At 42.0% G+C, this 21,549-nt stretch overlaps 1 protein-coding gene across 3 annotated transcripts in view; it reads left to right on the forward strand.

Annotated features, from left to right (window-relative positions):
- The window catches only part of IDE (insulin degrading enzyme), a 112,329-nt gene extending 95,392 nt beyond the window's left edge, over positions 1 to 16,937 (forward strand). For all 3 annotated transcript variants that reach the window (XM_010381319.2, XM_010381320.2, XM_010381323.2), the window contains 7 exons: positions 36 to 147; positions 3,123 to 3,290; positions 4,960 to 5,232; positions 7,707 to 7,768; positions 12,533 to 12,605; positions 13,289 to 13,356; positions 14,395 to 16,937. In XM_010381319.2, coding sequence (XP_010379621.1) covers positions 36 to 147; positions 3,123 to 3,290; positions 4,960 to 5,232; positions 7,707 to 7,768; positions 12,533 to 12,605; positions 13,289 to 13,356; positions 14,395 to 14,490 — 852 coding nt within the window. In that variant the 3' untranslated portion in view covers positions 14,491 to 16,937. The remainder of the gene's footprint in view (positions 1 to 35; positions 148 to 3,122; positions 3,291 to 4,959; positions 5,233 to 7,706; positions 7,769 to 12,532; positions 12,606 to 13,288; positions 13,357 to 14,394) is intronic.
- Positions 16,938 to 21,549: the final 4,612 nt, after the last annotated feature.

A 21,549-nucleotide genomic window follows, 5' to 3' on the forward strand; every position in this document is an offset into this window, starting at 1 on the left:
TTTTGTAATATACTGGGACATATCTTTTTCTACAGGCTGCATTAGGAATTATGCAGATGGTCGAAGACACCCTTATTGAACATGCTCATACCAAACCTCTCCTTCCAAGCCAGCTGGTTCGGTATAGAGAAGTTCAGCTCCCTGACAGTAAGTAGAGATGTTGTAACTTTGGGGATGGACTACTTTGACATAACAGTGTGGGTGATTACAGGTGGACTGAATTTGGTATAGTTTTATGCCAAAGATTTACCTGGGAACCTCTACTATTTATAGAAGTATGATTAGAGATAGATAATTCAGCCAAAAAAATTTTTGGTAGGAGGGCCAAAGTAGTAAAATTGGAGGTAGGCAATAATTTTGAAGAGAATGATACTGGAATTGATGGGTACTTGAATGAACAGGAATTAGGAAGTAAAAGTATCACAGAGCTATTGACTATAAGTCATGAAATAAAATACATTTATAAAAATGGAAACTGGAATTATAATATTTAATTGGAAACCCATAGGATTCTTTGGCAGAAATAGTTTTAGGAAACCCACAGGTGCAGATAACTTGTAATCATTACAAATATATTTTTATAAGGGATTAACAAAGACTTATTGAATTTATATATTGCAGTTTACAATGCTGGGTTACTTTTACATTAACAGTGGTTTCTTCTGATAAAAACTCATTAAGCATTATTGTCGATATTGCTCAAAACTGTGTAATAGAAGGTATATTAAATGAAGGAAGAGAAGCTTTTTTTGGCCAAGCTTGATTGTTTGGCTGTTCCCTATGCATTAACCATCTGTGCTGCCTTTTCCCCCCAGCTATTTTATCCTCCCAAAATGGTGTTCTTTCTGCCTTCTTCCTCATGGGCCAGTGCCTACATCCTACTTCTTCCAGGCCTATTTTATAAGCTACTTATTCCACTAAACTTTTTCTAAAACTCCCAGCTAGAAATAATCACATCTACCTCTGGACTTGCAGCACAATTTTTCTGAACCTCCCTATTCAAGCTACTTAGCACTTCTCTTGTGTTGGGATTGAAGTGCATCTCCATCTTCTTATTAGACTGTACTTTCCTTAAAGCCAAAGTGTGTCTGTTTCATTTGAGTAGCTTCTAAAGCAACTGGAACATATTATTACTTCAGGATACCTTTGTTGAACGCTTAGAGATACGTTGAGCCCAGCTCTGCTGTTGTGCATGACCAGTCATCACAGATCTGGTAGTGGTTTATTTCCAACTTTTGCTAGTTTATTCCTCAGTCACTACAACCAGGGCAAGAATCAGGATATGCTGATTCCACTACAATTAGAGAAAGACTCAGGATATGCTTTTCAAGAGCCATAGCAGTTGACTTCAAAGTGAGGCCAGTCTAGAAACAATATTTCAAAGTGAAATTCATCTTTCCTACTTCTTTTGACTCCACTTCCCTCTTTCTGTCTCTTTCCTAGGATCTTATCTCTTTTGCCTCCTAAGTACCCTTCCAAATTTTTCCATGTTCAAAAATAGCCCAGTTCACAGCTCATTCTCAAAATGCTAGGTGGTAGGAAATCATTCTGAATTAGCCAACTGATCAGATGTGAATGCTTTAAATAGTTCTTCACTTAACTCTCCATGGAAAGGCTCTTACTGTTTAAAAATAAAATATTCAGGCCAGGGTGGTGGCTCATGCCTATAATCCCAGCACTTTGGGAGGCCAACGTAAAAAGATTGCTTGAAGCCAGGAATTTGAGACTAGGCTGGGTAACATAGTGAGAACTTGTTTCTACAAAAACTTTAAAATAAAAAAAATTAGTGGGCATAGTGGCACACACCTGTAGCGGAGGCTGAGGTGGGATGATCGCTTGAACCCAGGAGATTGAGACTGCAGTGAGCCATGATTGTGCCACTGCACTCCAGTCTGGGTGCCAGAGTGAGAGACTGTCTCAAGTGAAAAGGAAAATGTTCAGGCATTATAAAGGGGATGTTTTATTTATCTTTATTTTTATTATTTTTTGAGATGGAGTCTTACTCTGTCACCCAGGCTGGAGTATAGTGGCGCGATGTCAGCTCACTGCAACCAAGGAGATGTTTTAGAATATGTGTGAAAAAGGCCAGGCAGCCAGGTGCGGTGGCTCACACCTGTAATCCCAGCACTTTGGGAGGCCGAGGTGGGCAGATCACCTGAGGTCAGGAGTTTGCAACCATCCTGGCCAACGTGGTAAAACCCTGTCTCTACTAAAAATACAAAAATTAGCTAGGCATAGTGGCAGGCACCTGTAATCCCGGCTACTTGGGAGGCTGAGGTAGGAGAGTTGCTTGAACCTAGGAGATGGAGGTTGAGACTCCATCTCAAAAAAAAAAAAAGGGGGGCCAGGTGCGGTGGCCCATGTCTGTAAACCCACCTTTTTGGGAGGCCAAGGCAGGCGGATCACCTGAGGTCAGGAGTTCAAGACCAGCCTGGCCAACATGGCAAAACCCTGTATCTACCAAAAATAGATACATTAGCCAGGTGTGGTGGCATATGCCTGTAGTCCCAGCTACTCAGGAGGCTGAGGCAGGAGAATTGATTGAACTCGGTAGGCGGAGGTTGCAGTGAGCTGAGATGGCACCACTGCACTCCAGCCTGGGTGACAGAGCAAGACTTTGTCTCAAAAAAAAAAAAAAAAAGGTATGAAAAAGCTAGAAGAATGTGAGGTGGGTGAGGGAGAGAGGCTTACAGGCCACGTTCCTCTCTTTCTGCTTGTTTTGTTTTGTTTTGTTTTTTTGAGACAGGGTCTCACTCTGTACCACTGGAGCGCAGTGGTACAGTCACAGCTCACTGCAGCCTCAAACTCCTGGAGTCAAGTGATCCTCCTGCCTCAGCCTCCCAAGTAGCTGGGACTATAAATGTGAGCCATGTTGCTGGCTCCCCTCCTTCTGATGAGAGGGAACTTAGTGCTGCCAATTTATAATCAGAAAGTTTGACTGTTGGTCAAAGTTGGACATGATCAGAAAAGTGAAATCAGTGAAATATAACTCCAGGCTTCTCTACCTCCCTTTTCTATTAATGTCTAAATTATCATCCGTAAGTGTGGGCAGACATAGCATTGACTTTATTAAACCCCAAATAAGTTTTTGAACTTGCTGCTGTCTTTTTGAAACTTCCTAGGAGGATGGTTTGTTTATCAGCAGAGAAATGAAGTTCACAATAACTGTGGCATCGAGATATACTACCAAACAGACATGCAAAGCACCTCAGAGAATATGTTTCTGGAGCTCTTCTGTCAGATTATCTCGGAACCTTGCTTCAACACCCTGCGCACCAAGGAGCAGTTGGGTGAGAGGAAAGTGGGGAAATAGCAGGGTACTGTAGACTTTGATGAATTATTTTCCCTGTAAAACATTTTCCACATTTTCACCTGACAGTGTATCAGGCGTGCTCTACTTAGAGAGACTTGAGAAAACCTTGTTACAGAGAATCCACTTCTAAAAGATAAGCAATCACTATCTTATGGACATTAAAGCAATTCTTTATGAGATGATACTGTATATTACATACATGTCAATGAAAGGCATTTTAGGTGGGGGGAAAGGATACTAAGGACAAGCTTATGGATAGCAAGATGAGAAACAAGCCATCCAGAGGAGCTTAGATTCAATAAAGTTTGAGTTCCTTGAGGGCAGGTATTATCTCTCATTCATCTTTATATCCCAAGCCTGGAACATACAGAAGGTTCTCAGCAAGTGTTTGCAGTTTTAGACATTGTTAAAAGTCTGGAGGTCCTGGCAGATTTGATCAGTGAGGAAAGAAGTTCAAAGAAGCCCCAGTAATGACAGAAGGGAACCAGTGAAAAAAGGATGAGTCTCTCCAAGTACCCGTCGTTGTTTAAATACACATTGTGCTAGGTGCTGGACATGGAAAATGGATGCTCTGGATGGTCCTTCCTTTCAAGGAGCTCACAGTCAAATCAGGATGGCAGGCCTGTAAAGGAATAATTTTAGTACAGCATGGTAAATATTATTATAAGAGCTAAAACTATTGGCTGGGCACAGTGGCTCACGCCTGTAATCCCAGCACTTTGGGAGGCTGAGGCAGGTGGATCCCCTGAGGTCAGGAGTTCAAGACCAGACTGGCCAACATGGTGAGACCCCATCTCTACTAAAAATACAAAAATTAGCTGGGCATGGTGGTGCATGCCTGTAATCCCAGCTACTCAGGAGCTGAGGCAGAGAATCACTTGAACCCAGGAGGCAGAGTTTGCAGTGAGCGGAGATCGTGCCACTGCACTCCAGCTTGGGTGACAGAGCGAGATTCCATCTCAAAAAAATCAAACTATGAGTGGCTATGTTGAAGAAAGAAACTTCCTCAGAAGTGAGACCCAGAGGCACCACAGCTGTTGAAGGTGGTGGATCAGGGCAGGGCAGCTGAAGGAGATAAGCCAAGAGCTTGGTTTTGAAAAGGTGTTGAAGGGAGGTAGTGCATGGCTTCATGAGATAACATGGAAGTATGACTTTTAGTTAGCTTCATCTCTAGAGAGTTGCATTCTGAATGAATTGGTTCAGGAATGGATTACTTAACAAGAAATACAGTAGGAGAGCCAGGTTCATATGCTGAACTTGGATGTTAAAGGAAACACAGCTAGGACTGTGACTAAGGGATGAAAATGAGTCCAGCATTTTATAGTCTAGGAGTAACTTTAGCATAAATTGAAGACGATTAGCTAGCAGAGAGTGAGGAATGACAAGATGGGAGTTTGAATAACGAATAGGGTTTTTTTTCCTAAGAAGAAGAAAAAGTCGTCTCCAACCTTGTAATTCTTCAGAGAGCTCTTCTGCTCTGTCCTTAGGAACTGAAACTATCTTAAGTGCTCATATTTCTTTAAGAGGCGAGTAATCTAAAACCTTAAACTAGATTTTATTTGCTCAGACAGGTTAGTTTTTAAAGGATTAAAAATGACCCAGGTCTCAAATGCCAAGGTCCTGACTGGCTGATATCTGTGTTTCAGGCTATATCGTCTTCAGCGGGCCACGTCGAGCCAATGGCATACAGGGCTTGCGATTCATCATCCAGTCAGAAAAGCCACCTCACTACCTAGAAAGCAGAGTGGAAGCTTTCTTAATTACCATGGAAAAGTCCATAGAGGACATGACAGAAGAGGCCTTCCAAAAACACATTCAAGCATTAGCAATTCGTCGACTAGACAAACCAAAGAAGCTATCTGCAGAGTGTGCTAAATACTGGGGAGAAATCATCTCCCAGCAATATCATTTTGATAGAGGTAAGGTAAAATTAGGGCCCCAACATTTATGGCATTCAAGTAACATTTGATTAAGGCCATTCTACAAAATGGTATTCATTTTGTAGGTGATATTCCATTTCCTATTTGGGGAGTTGGGGTGGGGGGATGGCTGGCACTTTTAAAGAACTGTTACTTAATTTAACTCCAGTTTTCTATTAGAAACCTTATCTCTTTTTTTCCTCCAAACCTAGACCTGGATCCACCCATATCTCACAATAAAGTATTAATAATAATATCAATTTCACATTTTTGTTTCATCAGTGTATCCTGAGATTCTGATCACAGGTACCTAAGTATCTATTTCCCATAATACTAAAAAAATGAGATAATACCAGATTGAACCCCTTTGAGGCAAATGCTACCCTTGAGCCACAGGAGATTTGCCTATAGGGATCTCCAAAGATTTTTCACTCCTTTCAGATTTGGGAGAGCTGTGATTCTTGAAGTCTCCTGTCTTGAATCAGCTTCCTTTCACCTTGCTTCTAGAGCATAGATTAACAATGAATTGTGCCAAGCTGTACTAGAAGTCAGGGGATGTGGGTTGTGTTCTTACTCTGACACCAACAAGCTAAAATTCTTGGTCAAGACACCGTTTTTGGACCTCAGTTTCCTTACCCATAATTTTTATTTTTGTTTTCTTCTTTCAGACAGTATCTCACTCTGTCAGCCAGGCTTGAGTGCAGTGTGTCATCATAGCTCACCATAGCCTTGAATTCCTAGGCTCAAGCAATTCTCCTGCCTCAGACCCCCAAAGTGCTGGGATTATAGGCATGAGCCACCATGTCCGGCCTACCTATAATGTATCTGGCAGTTGGATTCACTGTTAATGATAATAGTATCTCTCATTTATTGAGCATTTACCATGTACCTAGCGTTGTGTTATTGTCATATATCTTTTTCCTAATTCTCACTGCAGCCCTATTAAGTAGTTGTTATCCCCCATTTCCAGATGAGGAAACTGAGGCTCAGAAAAGTTGAGATGACTGGCCAGGATCCAAAAGCTCATAACCAGACAGCCAGGATGTGAATCCAGGCTGGCCTGGCTCCTGAGCCAAGGCTCTTACCCATTGCACTATATCCACTTCCTTTTTTTTTTTTTTTTTTGAGACGGAGTTTCACTCTTGTTGCCCAGGCTGGAGTGCAATGGCGCGATCTCCGGCTCACCGCAACCTCTGCCTCCCGGGTTCAAGCAGTTCTCCTGCCTCAGCCTCCCAAGTAGCTGGGATTACAGGCATGTGCCACCACTTTGTTTTTTTTGTAGAGATGGGGTTTCTCCATGTTGGTCAGGGTGGTCTCGAACTCCCAACCTTAGGTGATCCCCCCGCCTCGGCCTCCCAAAGTGCTGGGATTACAGGTGTGAGCCACCACACCTGGCCCCCTTTTTTTTTTTTTTTTTTGAGACAATTTTGCTTTGTCACCCAGGCTACAGTGATGTGATCTTGGCTCACTTCAACCTCTGCTTCCCGGGTTCAGGTGATTCTCATGTCTCAGCCTCTCCCGAATAGCTAGGACTACAGGCGCACTTCACTACACCTGGCTAATTTTTATATTTTTAATGGAGATGGGGTTTTACCATGTTGGCCAGGCTGGTCTCAAACTTCTGGCCTCGAGTGATCCACCCACCTTGGCCTCCCAAAGTGCTGGGATTACAAGCATGAGCCACTGTGCCCAGCCAGCACCCACTTACTTTTATTTGAAATCAAAGCAAATGGTCACTTAAAAATGTGGATGCTTGACTGGGCGCAGTAGCTCACGCCTGTAATCCCAACACTTTGGGAGGCTGAGGTGAGCAGATCACAAGGTAGGAGATCAAGACCATCCTGGCTAACACAGTGAAACCCCATCTCTGCTAAAAATACAAAAAAAAAAAAAAAATAGCTGGGCCTGGTGGCAGGCGCCTATAGTCCCAGCTACTTGGGAGGCTGAGGCAGGAGAATGGCATGAACCCAGGAGGCGGAGCTTACAGGGAGCCGAGATTGCGCGTCTGCACCAAAGCCTGGGCGACGGAGCAAGACTCCATCTCAAAAAAAAAAAAAAAAAAAATGTGGATACTTGGCCAGATGCGATGGCTCACGCCTATAATCCCAGCACTTTGGGAAGCTGAGATGGACAGATCACTTGAGGTCGGGAGTTCAAGACCAGCCTAGCCAACATGGCAAAACGCCGTCTCTACTAAAAATACAAAAATTACCCAGACGTGTTGGCTTGCATCTGTAATCCCAGCTACTCAGGAGGCTAAGGCAGGAGAATCACTTGAACCCAGGAAGCAGAGGTTGCAGTGAGCCGAGATCTAGCCACTGCACTCCAGTGTGGGCGACAGAGTGAAACTCTGTCTCAAAAAATATATATGGATACTTAAGAGTCTTGGAGTGAAGTATATTGTCATTTAGTGTACTGTTCTGGGCTACTTCATATGGAAATGTTAGTAAAATATTGTTTAATTACTTTTTCAGATAACACTGAAGTTGCTTATTTAAAGACACTTACCAAGGAAGATATCATCAAATTCTATAAAGTAAGTCAAATTCATATATTTAGATTTTGACTCATAAGAAAGTATTGTAGGGCTGGGTATGGTGGCCTACACCTGTAATCCTAGCACTTTGGGAGGCCAAGGCGGAAGGATCGCTTAAGGTCAGGAGTTAAAGACGAGCCTGGCCAACGTGGTGAAACCCCATTTATACTAAAAATACAAGAATTAGCTGGGCATGGTGGCATACACCTGTAATCCCAGCTACTCAGGAGGCTGAAGCATGAGAATCACTTGAACCTGGGAGGCAGAGGTTGCAGTGAGTGGAGATGATGCCACTGCACTCCAGCCTGGGTGACAGAGTGAAACTGTGCCTCAAAAAAACCAAAACATCTATTGTATGTGCTATATTGTGTGTTGCTGCTTTGAAGCCATTCAGGCTGGATTTATGAAGGTGTTTTTGTGGATTTAAGTTTTTTGACACAAACACTTAATGACTTTTAGAATAAAGACAGTTTTTATTGAACCAAGTACTGTTTTCCTTTCCCTCTAAACCAAGTTTGCCGAACCTGCAGCCTGCAGGCCACGTGCAGCCCACGTTATGAGATGTTTTGCAAAATTTTTTTTTTTGTTTTAGCTTATCAGCTATTGTTAGTGTATTTTACGTGTGGCCCATGACAGTTCTTCTCCCAGTGTGGCACAAGGAAGTCAAAAGATTGACCCATGCTCTAAACCAAGGACTGTGACAGCCCTTCCTGACTTCCAAATCTACCTTTTTAGGCACGCTTTCAGTTTCTTCTCTCTGTTCTCCACCCTACTCTGCAAAGAATATTGCTGAGCTTGTTTGGTGGGAAGGAAGAACGAAGAAAACAAAAGAACTTGATAATCAGATTATTTTCCAAGCTCTGACAACTATAAATTGTCTTCACCCATTTAGGTGCCACTATGGCCGCTTTTTAAAATAAATGATTACTCACCTTTGAATCATGGTCAGAGATATTATAAGTTTTACATGCTTGTGCTCACTGAGGAAGTTTATCAAAAGGAAAGGGAGGCACCACCATTAAAGTGTTTCCAGCAAACTTTAAGAGATTCACACCGGCTGGGTGCGGTGGCTCACACCTGTAATCCCAGCACTTTGGGAGGCTGAGGTGGGTGAATCATGAGGTCAGCAGTTCAAGACCAGCCTGGCCAACATAGTGAAACCCTGTCTCTACTAAAAATAAAAATAAAAAATTAGCCAGGCGTGGTGGCGGGTGCCTGTAATCCTAGCTACTCAGGAGACTGAGGCAGGAGAATCGCTTGAATCTGGGAGGCGGAGGTTGCAGCAAGCTGAGATCGCACCACTGCACACCAGCCTGGGCAACAGTGCGAGACTCTGTCTCAAAAAAAAAAAAAAAAAAAAAAAAAAAAAAAAGAGGTTCACACCATCTAAATCTTCCCCTCTATAAAAATTCTAAGGACAGCAAAATTTCCATTAAGTAGGTATATTAATGTGTAATAAGTATGCTAAATGCAAAAATTCAAAATGTATGCTGCAATGGAATTGTACCTAAAGTGTTACATATATTTTTTGTAATATATTGGGGCCTCTAGTTTGTATAAAATACTGTTATGCCTGTTTTTCAAAATAAGGAGCAAAATTATACTCTGTGATTACTATAGTACCTTAGAATTGTCCCTTGATGTTCTAGCCATTTCTGGTTTGTCATTAGGTTGTTTGGTCGGGGACTCAGTCCCACCCTGTGCCCACATCCTTTTAGAGAGATACTCTACTTTATGGTATTTTTTTCTAGGGATGTATTATAGCTACCAGCACAGAAGTCAGTGCTTACAGTTCTCATTAGAATGACTTTGTGAAGTTAGTGGTACAATGAGGCTTGATCACATTTTTTCCTGTACTAGAGTTTCTAATGTTTATGTAATTCACCACTCCTAGTGCTGAGTGAGAGGGTAAGGAAAAAGTAACAGTCTTTGACCAAAAGGTGCTGATAGTTTCTTTGAGAAAAATGGTGATTTTGTATCATCCATGAGTTGGTTACACCTCTCCCTGCAACTCTTCTGCAAAAGTATTAAGGCTGTTTGCAAACAAGTATTAATATAGCTGTTATTACTTTAACAATAAGAAAAGGAGATTCTAGTTTCAGAATTGAGCAGCAAAAGCTGGTATTTTGAATGCATCTTTTTCAGCAATGAGATTTCACCCATTTTGGCTACGAAAATGAATGGCTGGACAAAGTATTTTCTTTACATCATGGCTCCCTTTGCATTGTATAGAGGAAGAGAAGAGTCTCATCTAAATTACTCTTGTTATTCTGTAATAATAGCCTGTAGTCCCAGCTGCTGGGGAGGCTGAGACAGGAAGATCGCTAGAGCCCAGGAGTTCAAGACCAACCTTGGAAACATAGCTAGACCCTGCTTCAAAAAAAAGAGAGAGGGGCTGGGCGCGGTAGCTCACGCCTGTAATCCCAGCACTTTGGGAGGCGGAGGTGGGTGGAGCACGAGGTCAGGAGTTCAAGACCAGCCTGGCCAACATGGTGAAACCTCATTTCTACTAAAAATACAAAATTAGCCGGGCATGGTGATGCACGCCTTTAATCCCAGCTACTCAGGAGCCTGAGGCAGGAGAATCGCTTGAACTCAGAAGGCAGAGGTTGCAGTGAGCCAAGATCGCACCACTGCACTCCAGCCTAGGCGACAAAGTGAGACTTCGTCTCAAAAAAAAAAAAAAAAAAAAAAACAGAGTATTTATAACCAGGCTTCAGCTAAGTTTAGAATAGCATTTCCCTAGCTGTATTCCATGGTATGCAAGATATTAATGGGGTACCTAGGAAAAGGATTTCATGATCATACAAGTTTGGGAAAGGCTATTCCCATTCTTAGAGAATCACAGAGTGTGCTGGTATTGTAGAAATTGTAAGAAGTCTCACAGTAAAGACTTTAGCCTGCATTTATTTAATTTTGACTAACATTTTCTAAACTGATTTCACCATGCATCCTTTTTTACACAGAATACCTATAAATATCTCCTGGGACTGTAGTGTTCCTTAGAACATACTAATAGTTTGCAAGAAGGTGCAGTTGTTTGTTTTTAGAAAAATGAGGATTGTCCAGAGTTGGGCAGAAAATTGGGAACAATCTGAAACTGGAGAGGGTGTTCTGCTGTCTGCTGATGTGGGTAGACAAGCGGGTAGTAAAGGTTTGGGTGACAGGAAGTGGAGAAGAGATCTTTGGAAACAAACTTTTTACTCCAGTAAGATGAAGTTCTTAGATGAGGTACTACATGTTAATAGAGGCAGACCTGGGCTGAGCTCCTGGAAAAGAGGCCGGAGAGGTCAGAGCAGGCCTGTGAGAATCTGGGCTGTTATGCCTGCTGGCGGGGAGTAGAGCGGGGAGCCATGGGCAGGTTTGCTGTGCAACATCAACAGGGCTTCCTTGCACACAGGACCAGGCTTATTAGTAACTGCTCAGTTACTAGTAACTAATTAGCAACTACTCAGTTACTAATAACTAATAACAGTTATTAGTAAGTAACTGTTGAGTGGATTTGGTTTGGCTGATGATTTCTCCGCTCTAAGGATATGAAACGTTGCTTATGGCTAAGACATCAGAGGAACTTTGTCACAATTTGTACCCCATTAGAAAGGAAAGTAAAAGTCTGCTGTTAAGGGAAAGGTTGGGACATACTTCCCCACAGGATCCACCTGCCAACCTAGCACTGCTGGCGTTCATGGTAGTAACCAAGGGGAATCCCTCCAAGCAGCAAGGTGGAATGGAGAGAGCAAGCAGACTCCAGCCTCCGACACCATCACCTATGAACTGTGTGACCCATGTAATTCATGTAAGCTGCTGTGTCTTAGAGTCCATGCCTCTAAAGTAAGAATCATCATGATGCTTAGTTCACAGAGAATTAAGAGAGCTGACATAGGAGAGTGCCTGATATAACGCAGGACTCAGTAATTGTTAGTTTCCTTTCTCTTTTGGTAGATGAACCACAGTTTACAAGCAGAATCTGAGAAGGTTCTTAGAGGAGCAGGCGTTGTGCTTGTCCCTGTCTAAGCTCAGACCATTGTCTCTGTAGACACTAAAGATCACCAGGTACAGCCCTGCACAGCCCAGCCCAGTGAGTACTAAGCTAGGGTGTGAATCCTAGCTCAGGCACTTATCAGCTGTAGGAGTTTGAGCAATTTTTTAATCTCCTTGGATTCAGTTTTCTCATCTATAAAATTGGGTTAAGAATAATTATTTCCTTAGAGTAAGAAAAGGAAAGGGGAAAAAAAAGAATAATTCTTGCCTGCCTTGCTAAATATTTGTAGAACTTAAATAAAATAATGTAAGTGAGGAAAAAGAAAGGGAAGTATCTTTTCTTTTTCTTTTCTTTTTTTTTTTTTTTTTGAGACAGAGTCTTGCTCTGTCGCCCAGGCTAGAGTGCAGTGGCGTGATCTTGGCTCACCGCACATGGCATACTTTGCCTCCTGGTGTCAGGCAATCCTTCCACCTCAGCCTCCCAAGTATCTGGGATTACAAGCATGTGCCACCACATTTGGCTAATTGTTGTATTTTTGGTAAAGACAGGGTTTCACTATGTTGGCCAAGCTGGTCTCGAACTCCTGACCTCAAGTGATCCACCTGCCTCGGCCTCCCAAAGTGCTGGGATTATAGGCATGAGCCACCGCACCCGGCCAGAAAGGGAAGCATCTTTTCTATATCTGACTGCGTGATAGCTGAGTCTTCATAGTCATCAGAGAACACTTCAATGTAAGTTCTTTAGTGGAGCAAAAGGGTGACCCTGCTCTTCTTTCTGCCTAGGAAATGTTGGCAGTAGATGCCCCAAGGAGACATAAGGTATCCGTCCATGTTCTTGCCAGGGAAATGGATTCTTGTAAGTATTAAATATTGCCTTTTTAGGCTCATGTTGAGCCATCTGATGGTTGGCCTTTGTCATAGCTACATGCCTTACAGAACACCAGAAAGTAAAAGAGGTAGAGAACGGAAACTGGAGATAATGCCTGCAGATAATAAGGGGAAAAGAGAAATGAGGCAGTGAAGGAGAGAGCCAGTACCAGGTGACAGAATGCTGAGCTAGCCACAGTATCACAGGAAAACACAGAGGCTTGCTGTTGGGATGTCTCCAAAGAGGCTGCATGAACCACTGCATGTGGGGAGTATGGGTAAGCAAGCTAACTTCCCAGTCCTTCTTGCTTCCTGGCTTTTACTAGCCAAAGTTTGTCCTGTGGCCATTAACTCCCCTGGCTTTCTGGGCAGTTTTACTAGGTCCTTCTGGGTGGCCAGAAAGTCACATTAGACCTGGGCACTAAAACTGCTGTGGCCAAAGTTTTATGACCTCAGGAATATCATGAGCCATCATTGGGTGGCTCTGGATAGAAGGCAGGACAGGTACTTAAGGCCTTGGGTAGCAGACAACCTTGAGAGAATCTGAGAAGTACATGAACGGGGCCTGGTGCAGTGTTTTTAATTAACTGAGTCTGGTTTAGATTTTTTTTAGTTGTTCTTGTGTGATAGTATCAGTAAGTACAAAGTATTAAACCTTTTATTTTCTTATAGGTCCTGTTGTTGGAGAGTTCCCATGTCAAAATGATATAAATTTGTCACAAGCACCAGCCTTGCCACAAGTAAGAAATATGTTATGTTAGATTGTACTGAGAGAGGACTTTCTATTTAGAAGAAGCAGCTTGTTGTTTTGTTGTTGTTGTTGTTGTTGTTGTTGTTATTGTTTTGAGATGGAGTCTCACACAGTCACCCAGGCTGGAGTACAGTGGTGCGATCTCAGCTCACTGCAACCTCCACCTCTCGGGTTCAAGCAATTCTCCTGCCTCAGCCTCTTGAGTAGCTGGGATTACAGGCACACGCCACCACGCCCAGCTAGTTTTTGTGTTTTAAGTAGAGACGAGGTTTCACCATGTTGGCCAGGCTGGTCTTGCACTGCTGACCTCAAGTGATGATCCACCCGCCTCAGCCTCCCAGAGTGCTGGGATTATAGGCATGAGACACCGTGCCCAGCCGGAAGAGGCTTGTTCATCAGGACACTGATGAACTAAAAGTTTCAGGTCACCAAGTATTGGAGCTTCTACTTTAGTTCTTCCCTGAACATCTAGTCACTCAGCCTCTACCCGTGTCTGCCTTTGCCTCCTGTTGGAACAGTTGTGTTATTTTACAATGTATCATCTCTGGCTACATCCGTTCCCAGCACTGAATATTGGAGAGAGACTTCTTAGTCTCTCCCATGTTACCTGCATATTTTAATCATCTAGAAAGATTGACATTCACTTGCAAGAGGAGGAAACTGGCAGTGTAACTAGGCTCTTTGTGGGTGGGCACATCAGCTTCTGCTACTCTGCTGAAGCCTTGATGCTAGGCCTCTAAGTCCCTGGTGAACCAGCCCTTGTTTGCCCAGAGGAAAACCAAAAGGACTAAGGACACTTACCATAGGTTTGTACAGACCAACTCATGACCCTCCGGACCTACTGATCCAGAAGAAAGGTCAGCAAATCGTGATACATGGGTTATTAAGTAGAGCAGCCTCAGGCCAAAACAAAAAACCAGTATATTGAGTAGAACTGAGGTGTGCTCCCAGTGTCCCCCAGAAAAGTCGATGTCCTTATTCTGATGTTTAGGTTAAATACATTAAAAGGAAACTTTTTTCTTCGCAGCCTGAAGTGATTCAGAACATGACCGAATTCAAGCGTGGTTTGCCGTTGTTTCCCCTTGTAAAACCGCATATTAACTTCATGGCTGCAAAACTCTGAAGATTCCCCACATGTGGGAAAGTGCAAGTGGATGCATTCCTGAGTCTTCCAGAGCCTAGGAAAATCATCTTGGCCACTTTAATAGTTTCTGATTCATTATTAGAGAAACAAACTGAAAAGTTGTCAAATGTCATTATGTAGAAATATTATAAATCCAAAGTAATTACAAAATCTTATAGATGTAGAATATTTTTTAAATACATGCCTCTTAAATATTTTAAAATTTTTCTTTTCATTACTGAGAGAAATTTCCCCTGTATAACAATGCTTAAAATGAATGATATTCCTGTAGAATCTTCCTTCCCTATTCTGTAAAATAGTCACTTGTTCGAGGAAAGTAAAAGTTCTTTTCTAAAAGCCTCCTAGGTTGACATAGAAGGCTTCACAACATTTAGAAAGTAATACCTTTTTAAAAATTGATCCTCAAATTTGCTTTCTACTTGATGGTTTCATGTAAATCAGTGAAAAACATTACATTTGGCAGATGATAAAGCAATGTAATCTTTTATTAGTGAAATTGCTGGTTATATAAGGCATGGTTTTAATCTTTTTATAAAATTTGAACATGTTTTTTATTCCAACTAGTAAAATGCTAGAAAACCCTACTTATTTACAATGCTAGAAGTACAGACTTACCTTACATCAATTTTGTCCTAAACCGAATTTCTCAGGATTACTGTGGTTTCTTTCATTCTGGTTGAATTATATTGACCTCCTTCTTCATAGTTGGTTTGCAGTGTTCCATGAGTTTTACTTTTCCTCATCAACATACTGCTTTAACACAACATATTTATTTAACACATACAAATAGGGTCAATTTCAGATCCTACTGAGTGTGTGACATGCTTTTCCAACATCAGCTTTTTGTAACCACCTGTATAACTTTTTATTACAGTGAAATTGCAGTCAGTATGTGAACCAAAATATCTTGCCCCTTTATGAATTTAAAAGGCAGCAAATACAAGTCACCTTTTTGGAAATATAAAAAATAAAGCCTTGCATTCTTATATAGCAGGTCTTCATAAGACTCTAAAATTCCTTGTTGCTACCAGTCTAATCTTGCCTTAAATGTTAAGTTATTTTTTTGAATATATAAATATAAACACGTACACAGATGATGACTGGAGTGGACTTTTAAAAAAATATTTTTTTCATGAGATACTATTTTAGGTGAAATTGTTACTGTAGATTTAACAGCTGTTTTGAAATATTTACTGTTATTAAAACTTGCTTCAAGAGAAATTGTGAATATATTTCCATATACAAGCACTAGTAACAGTAAGTGGCCCTGTCATCCACTAACTCAGGCACAGTGAAGAATGGCGTTTTCAAAGGACATTTTACCTCCCCATATGATTAGATTGGCTAGGACTTTCTTCTGTAGAGTCGTATCTTTTCACATCTTAAGTTTTTACATTTGCCATTTTCCAAATCTCAATTTGGGGCAAGAACGATATAGTCACAACTATGGGCTTGCTTTCAAAAGCGGGGCTCCATTTCTACTGTCAGATCAGTGTGGTGCTGTGACCGTGTTTTTATCCCTACTTTCCAAGAATCTCCTTGTATGAGGCCTGTCTTTGTCCATCGGAAGGTGTGTGAAATCACTTCCTTCTGGTTTTATGCATTTGTTGACTATGCAGCTTTTCATTAAACTGCAAGTATATACAAGACAGATCTAAAATTAGGCCTGAGTGTTCCAATCCACCACTGTACTAGTAAATAAAAATCCACCTACCTTTTGTGTGGAAAATTATGTGCTATTGAGTAACTTTTAGCTCTTTTTAAAAAGTGGGTGAAATTTAAGTCTTTTTTTATGAGAATGACACATGAAGAAATCTGAGAGCAATCTCATGTAGTCTTCCATGAACCTGCAATTGTTGTTTAGTATGCATCAGCATTTTCCAATTTCCAGGTTGGATCTAGAGCTGCTGTTGATCACTCAGGCATACTAATGGATTCATTTAGATGGGTCCAAGCTGCAGTCCATGAGCAATAACAGACTACCCCATATACTGCAGTTTACTCAGTGCTTAGTAAATGAGATTTGTGGAACTAAGTTATTGGTTACCTGAGGCTTCTTAAGAAAGTCTTCTTTTTTGACCAGTTGATGTGAAAGAGGGAGCATGTGACACAGCCAGTATGGTGGAGTGCTAGGGTTATCCTGTTTACAATAAATCGCCTGAATTTCACCTCTGGAGTCTGCATTTGTATTATTTTTCCAGTTTTAGTGAAACAGTACAGTGGCCAGTTTTCAGCCTACCTCTCAACATCTCAGTTTGACCAGATTTCTTGCTTTCATTGTTCATAATGCAGAAAGCAGTGAATTATATTAACATTTTTAAAGTGTTTCTGGGTAACAATGATTTTTGTCAAATAGAAGACTCAATTTCACAACCTTAAGAATAGATCACTTTTGTAAAACAAGAATCTCAGTATTTGATGTTGGATTCCTTGCTGTGAGTATTGTCACTGACTCCAAACCCAGAAAGATTTGTTCCTACCCTTACAGGGACAAAAATAAAACGGATAGAAAAACAAAATATTTCTCTCTTCTACAATGAGTCCTTACATCTTCTTGCCACATCTCCAGCTGCAGTTGAGGCAGATATCTTGTTCAATCTCTGTCTTCTTGATCCCTGTCAAAATAATTTTTCTACTCATGTAGAGGCCAGCTGGCTCAGGCAGGCATTTCAAGAGGAAATCTGCTTGTTCCTCACTTCCCAGCCTAGGACAGTGGTCCAGCCTGTGCAGTCAGCATTGTACTCAGGGACGATCCGGCAGCCCCACACAGAGGTCAAGAGCAACCCCAGGATTTATGAGTTGGGACAGTTGTATTCGTTCTCCGGGGACTCAACAGGTTCCCCTGTTGCTTTTTTGTTTTTTTGTTTCGTTTTGTTTTGTTTTGTTTTTTTGAGACAGAGTCTCACTCTGTCAGCCAGGCTAGAGTGCAGTGGTGCGATCTCGGCTCACTGCAACCCCCGCCTCCCAGGTCCCAGCGATTCTCCTGCCTCAGCCTCTGGAGTAGGTAGGATTACTGTGCGCACCGCTTTGCTCGGCTACTTTTTTGTATTTTTAGTAGAGATGGGGTTTTGCCATGTTGGCCAGGCTGGTCTCAAATTCCTGACCTCAGAAGATCCACCCGCCTTGTCCTCCTAAAGTGCTGGGATTACAGGCATGAGCCACTGCACCCAGACACTTTTTTAAAGACAGGCTCTCTGTCTCCCAGGCTGAAGTGTAGTGGTGTGATCATAGCTCACTGCAGCCTCAAACTCCTTAGCTCATGCAACCTCCCAAGGAGCTAGGGCTACAGATGTGTACCACCACACCAACATTATTTTACTTTTCTTTTTTGTAGAGACAGGGTCTCTCTCTGTTGGCCAGGCTGGTCTTGAACTCCTGGCCTCAAGCAATCCTCCTGCCTCAGCCTCCCAAAAAACAGAGATTACAGGCATGAGCCACTGTACCCAGCCCACAATCTTTCAACAGGGAGGATAGTGATAAAAATTTTCATCATCCCAAATTTTCAGAGGTGGAAATAGGCTCAGAAAGGCTGAATAGTTTGCACGGGATCATCCAGGAAGCAGATTCAAACCTCCACTCAGCTCTTTAGAGTGTAGACCTCATTATTTCATGTGGATTTCCTGTAATAATAGCTTCCAAGCCGATGAATGTCCTTGTGAAACAGACAGTTGCTTTTACATGTGTATATAACTTTACCTTTTTCCCATGTACCGTCTTACTTGATCTCTTAACCTTGCCTATTTTGGAGGGCATGAGACCAGATCTCACAGTCATACCCAGTCCACTTTGCCAGGCTACTTTGAAACCAGTTATCACCACTGCCTGCAGAATCTCCTTCCCTTCCTTTTGGGGGTAATCCAGGCCTTAAACAAGTGTAAGCTCTTTTTCCTATTGCCCTGGAGTGATAGAGAGTTTCTGGGATCTTTCCAGAAGTTTGGAAGAGGCCAGGCGTGGTGGCTCACACTTGTAATCCCAGCATTTTGGGAGGCTGAGGAGGGTGGATCACTTGAGGTCAGGAGGTCAAGACCAGCCTGGCCAACATGGTGAAACCCCATCTCTACTAAAAATACAAAGTTAGCTGGGCGTGGTGGCACATGCCTATACTCCCAGCTACTCGGGAGGCTGAGGCAAGAGAAAGAGAATTGCTTGAACCTGGAAGGTGGAGGTTGCAGTGAGCCGAGATCGTGGCACTGCACTCCAGCCTGGGCAACAGAGTGAGACTCTGTCTTAAAAAAAAAAAAAAAAAAATGTTTGGAAGAGGAGTATGAGGAAGAGTCATTTTCACCTGTGACACCACCACAGAGATAGCCACTGCTTGCATGGTGTTTCTCTGCAGTCTTCTTCCTGTGCATATAGGAAGGGGTCACATACTCAGTGTTGGAACTCTTCCCCTCAGTAGCCTATTTGTACTAAGCATTTTCCACATGATACCCTTGAAAAAAGTATGTCTTTTGTTGTTGTTGTTGTTGTTGTTGTTGTATGTTGTATGTTGTTGTCGGCGGCTCTTTGGTATCATATTGTATTGTTTGTTTATTGAATCCTCTGGGGGGGTTTAGGGTGTTTTCAAGTTTTGATCTGTGATAAACTTTGTTGTGCTGAGTATGTGTGTGGTTTTCTGATTATTCCCTTAAATTGCCGGGTTATGGAATGTGAATATGTTCTTTAACTTTATATATTGAAAAATGTTTACTCTACAGAAAAGTTGTTGAAATAGTCCAGTGAATTCCCAGATACCCTTCACCCTGTATTGACCAATTTTGTTTGTTTCATATCCTGTCCGTTCTCTCTTATATGTGTATGTGTGCTTGCGCGCGTATGTGTTTTGCCAAATCATTTGAGAGTAAGTTGCAGATGTTATGACTCCTCACCCCTAAATACTGCATCAAGTGTCTTCTAATAACAAGGTCAGTATGTGATAAGGAATTTTCCCTCACTCAGAGGGAAGTCTGGCCTTTGTCTTCTTGCTCTTTGTTATAGACAACTATATACCAGTAAATCTGACAACTTAGATGAGATGGACACATTCCTTGAAAGACACAAATTGCCAAAACAGACATGAAAAGAAATAGGTGATTTGAATATTCCCTTGCCTGTTAAAGAAATTGAATCATAATTGAAACCCTTCCCATAATGAAACTTCCAGACCCATATGGCTTCACTAATGAATTCTATTCAACATCTAAGGAAGGAATTATACCAATCTTACATAACATTTTAGAAAACAGGGAAGGCCTTCCCAACTCACTTGACGAGGCTAGTATTACCCCTATTCCAACTCAAAGATATTTCAAGAAAAGAAAGCTCCAAGCCCTTAAAAACAATCCCAAAAGTCCTTAATAAAATATTAGCAATTTCAATCCAGCAGTACATAAAAATGAATTTTTTATACAATTGATTTTCAAATATTACACCAACCTTACATGATGACCAGTAGAATTTTCCCAGGAATTCAAGATTGATATATTATTTGAAAATCAGGGTTGGGTGCAGTGGCTCACGCCTGTAATCTCAGCACTTTGGGAGGCCAAGGTGGGCAGATCACAAGGTCAGGAGTTCAAGACTAGCCTGGCCAACATGGTGAAACCCCGTCTCTACTAAAAAAAATACAAAAATTAGCCGGGCATGGTGGTGTGTTCCTGTAATCCCAGCTAGTTGGGAGGCTAAAACGAGAGAATTCCTTGAACCTGGGAGGCGGAGGTTGCAGTGAGCCAAGATGGCGCCACTGCACTCCAGCCTGGGTGACAGAGCAAGACACCATCTCAAAAAAGAAAAAGAAAAAAAAAAAGAAAATCAGGCAGGGTCTGGTGGCTCACACCTGTCCAGCACTTTGGGAAGCCAAGGCCAGCGGATCACCTGAGGTCAGGAGTCTGAGACCAGCCTGGCCAACATGGTAAAACCCTGTCTATACTAAAAATTCAAAAATTAGCTGGGCGTGGTGGCACACACCAGAAATCCCAGATACTCGGGAGGCTGAGGCAGGAGAATCGCCTGAACCCAGGAGGTGGAGGTTGCAGTGAGCTGAGATCGCACCACCGCACTCCAGCCTGGGCAACAGAGCAAGACTTAGTCTCAGAAAAAAAGAAAAGAAAAAATCAATTAGTGTTATTTACCATGGTAACAGAAATAAGAAAACACATTATGGATTATTTCAATAGATACAGTAAGCATTTTACAAAGTTCACGATAAAAGCTTAAAGAGTAGAAGGTAACTTTCTCAATGTAATAAAGGGAATTTACAAAATATCTACAGGTAACTTTTTCTTTCCTTTTTTTGAGAGGGAGTCTCATCGCCCAGGCTGGAGTGCAGTGGTACAATCTTGGCTCACTGCAACCTCCACCTCCTAGGTTCAAGCGATTCTCCTGCTTCAGCCTCCCGAGTCACTGGGATTATAGGCGCCTGTCAGCATGCCCGGCTAATTTCTGTATTTTTAGTAGAGACGGGGTTTCACCATGTTGGCCAGGCTGGTCTTGAACTCCTGACTTCAGGTGATTCACCCACCTCAGCCTCCCAAAGTGCTGGGATTACAGGCGTGAGCCACCACGCCTGGCCTACAGGTAATATTTAATGATAAAATGTTGAACACTTTCCCCCTTAGATCTGCACCAAGACACCACTTCTCTTCAAACTTGTATTTGAGGTCCTAGTCAGCGCAGTAAGGCATAAACATTGGGAAGGATGAAGTAAAACTGTTCACGGACTACATGATCACATACTTAGAGAATACTAAAAATGCTACTACTAATAACGAAATTGCAGGATACAACTCAACATTAACAAGTCAATTATCTATACACTAGCAACAAAATTAAAATAGAATTTTCAATCACATCAAAATATAAGGAATTTAGGGGTAAAGTTGTACAAGTATGTAAAACCTGTACACTGAAAACTTCAAAGCATTGCTAAGAGAAAAATTTAAAGATCCAAAAGGATGTTTGCTCATATTTACGGATTGAAAGGTGATGGACGGGAGGAAAAATATTTCTCACTTGTCTTGGGATCATAACTGAGGTCCCGTGATACTGTAATAAGATATA

The sequence above is a fragment of the Rhinopithecus roxellana genome, chromosome 11, assembly GCF_007565055.1.
Source record: "Rhinopithecus roxellana isolate Shanxi Qingling chromosome 11, ASM756505v1, whole genome shotgun sequence".
NCBI lineage: Eukaryota > Metazoa > Chordata > Mammalia > Primates > Cercopithecidae > Rhinopithecus > Rhinopithecus roxellana.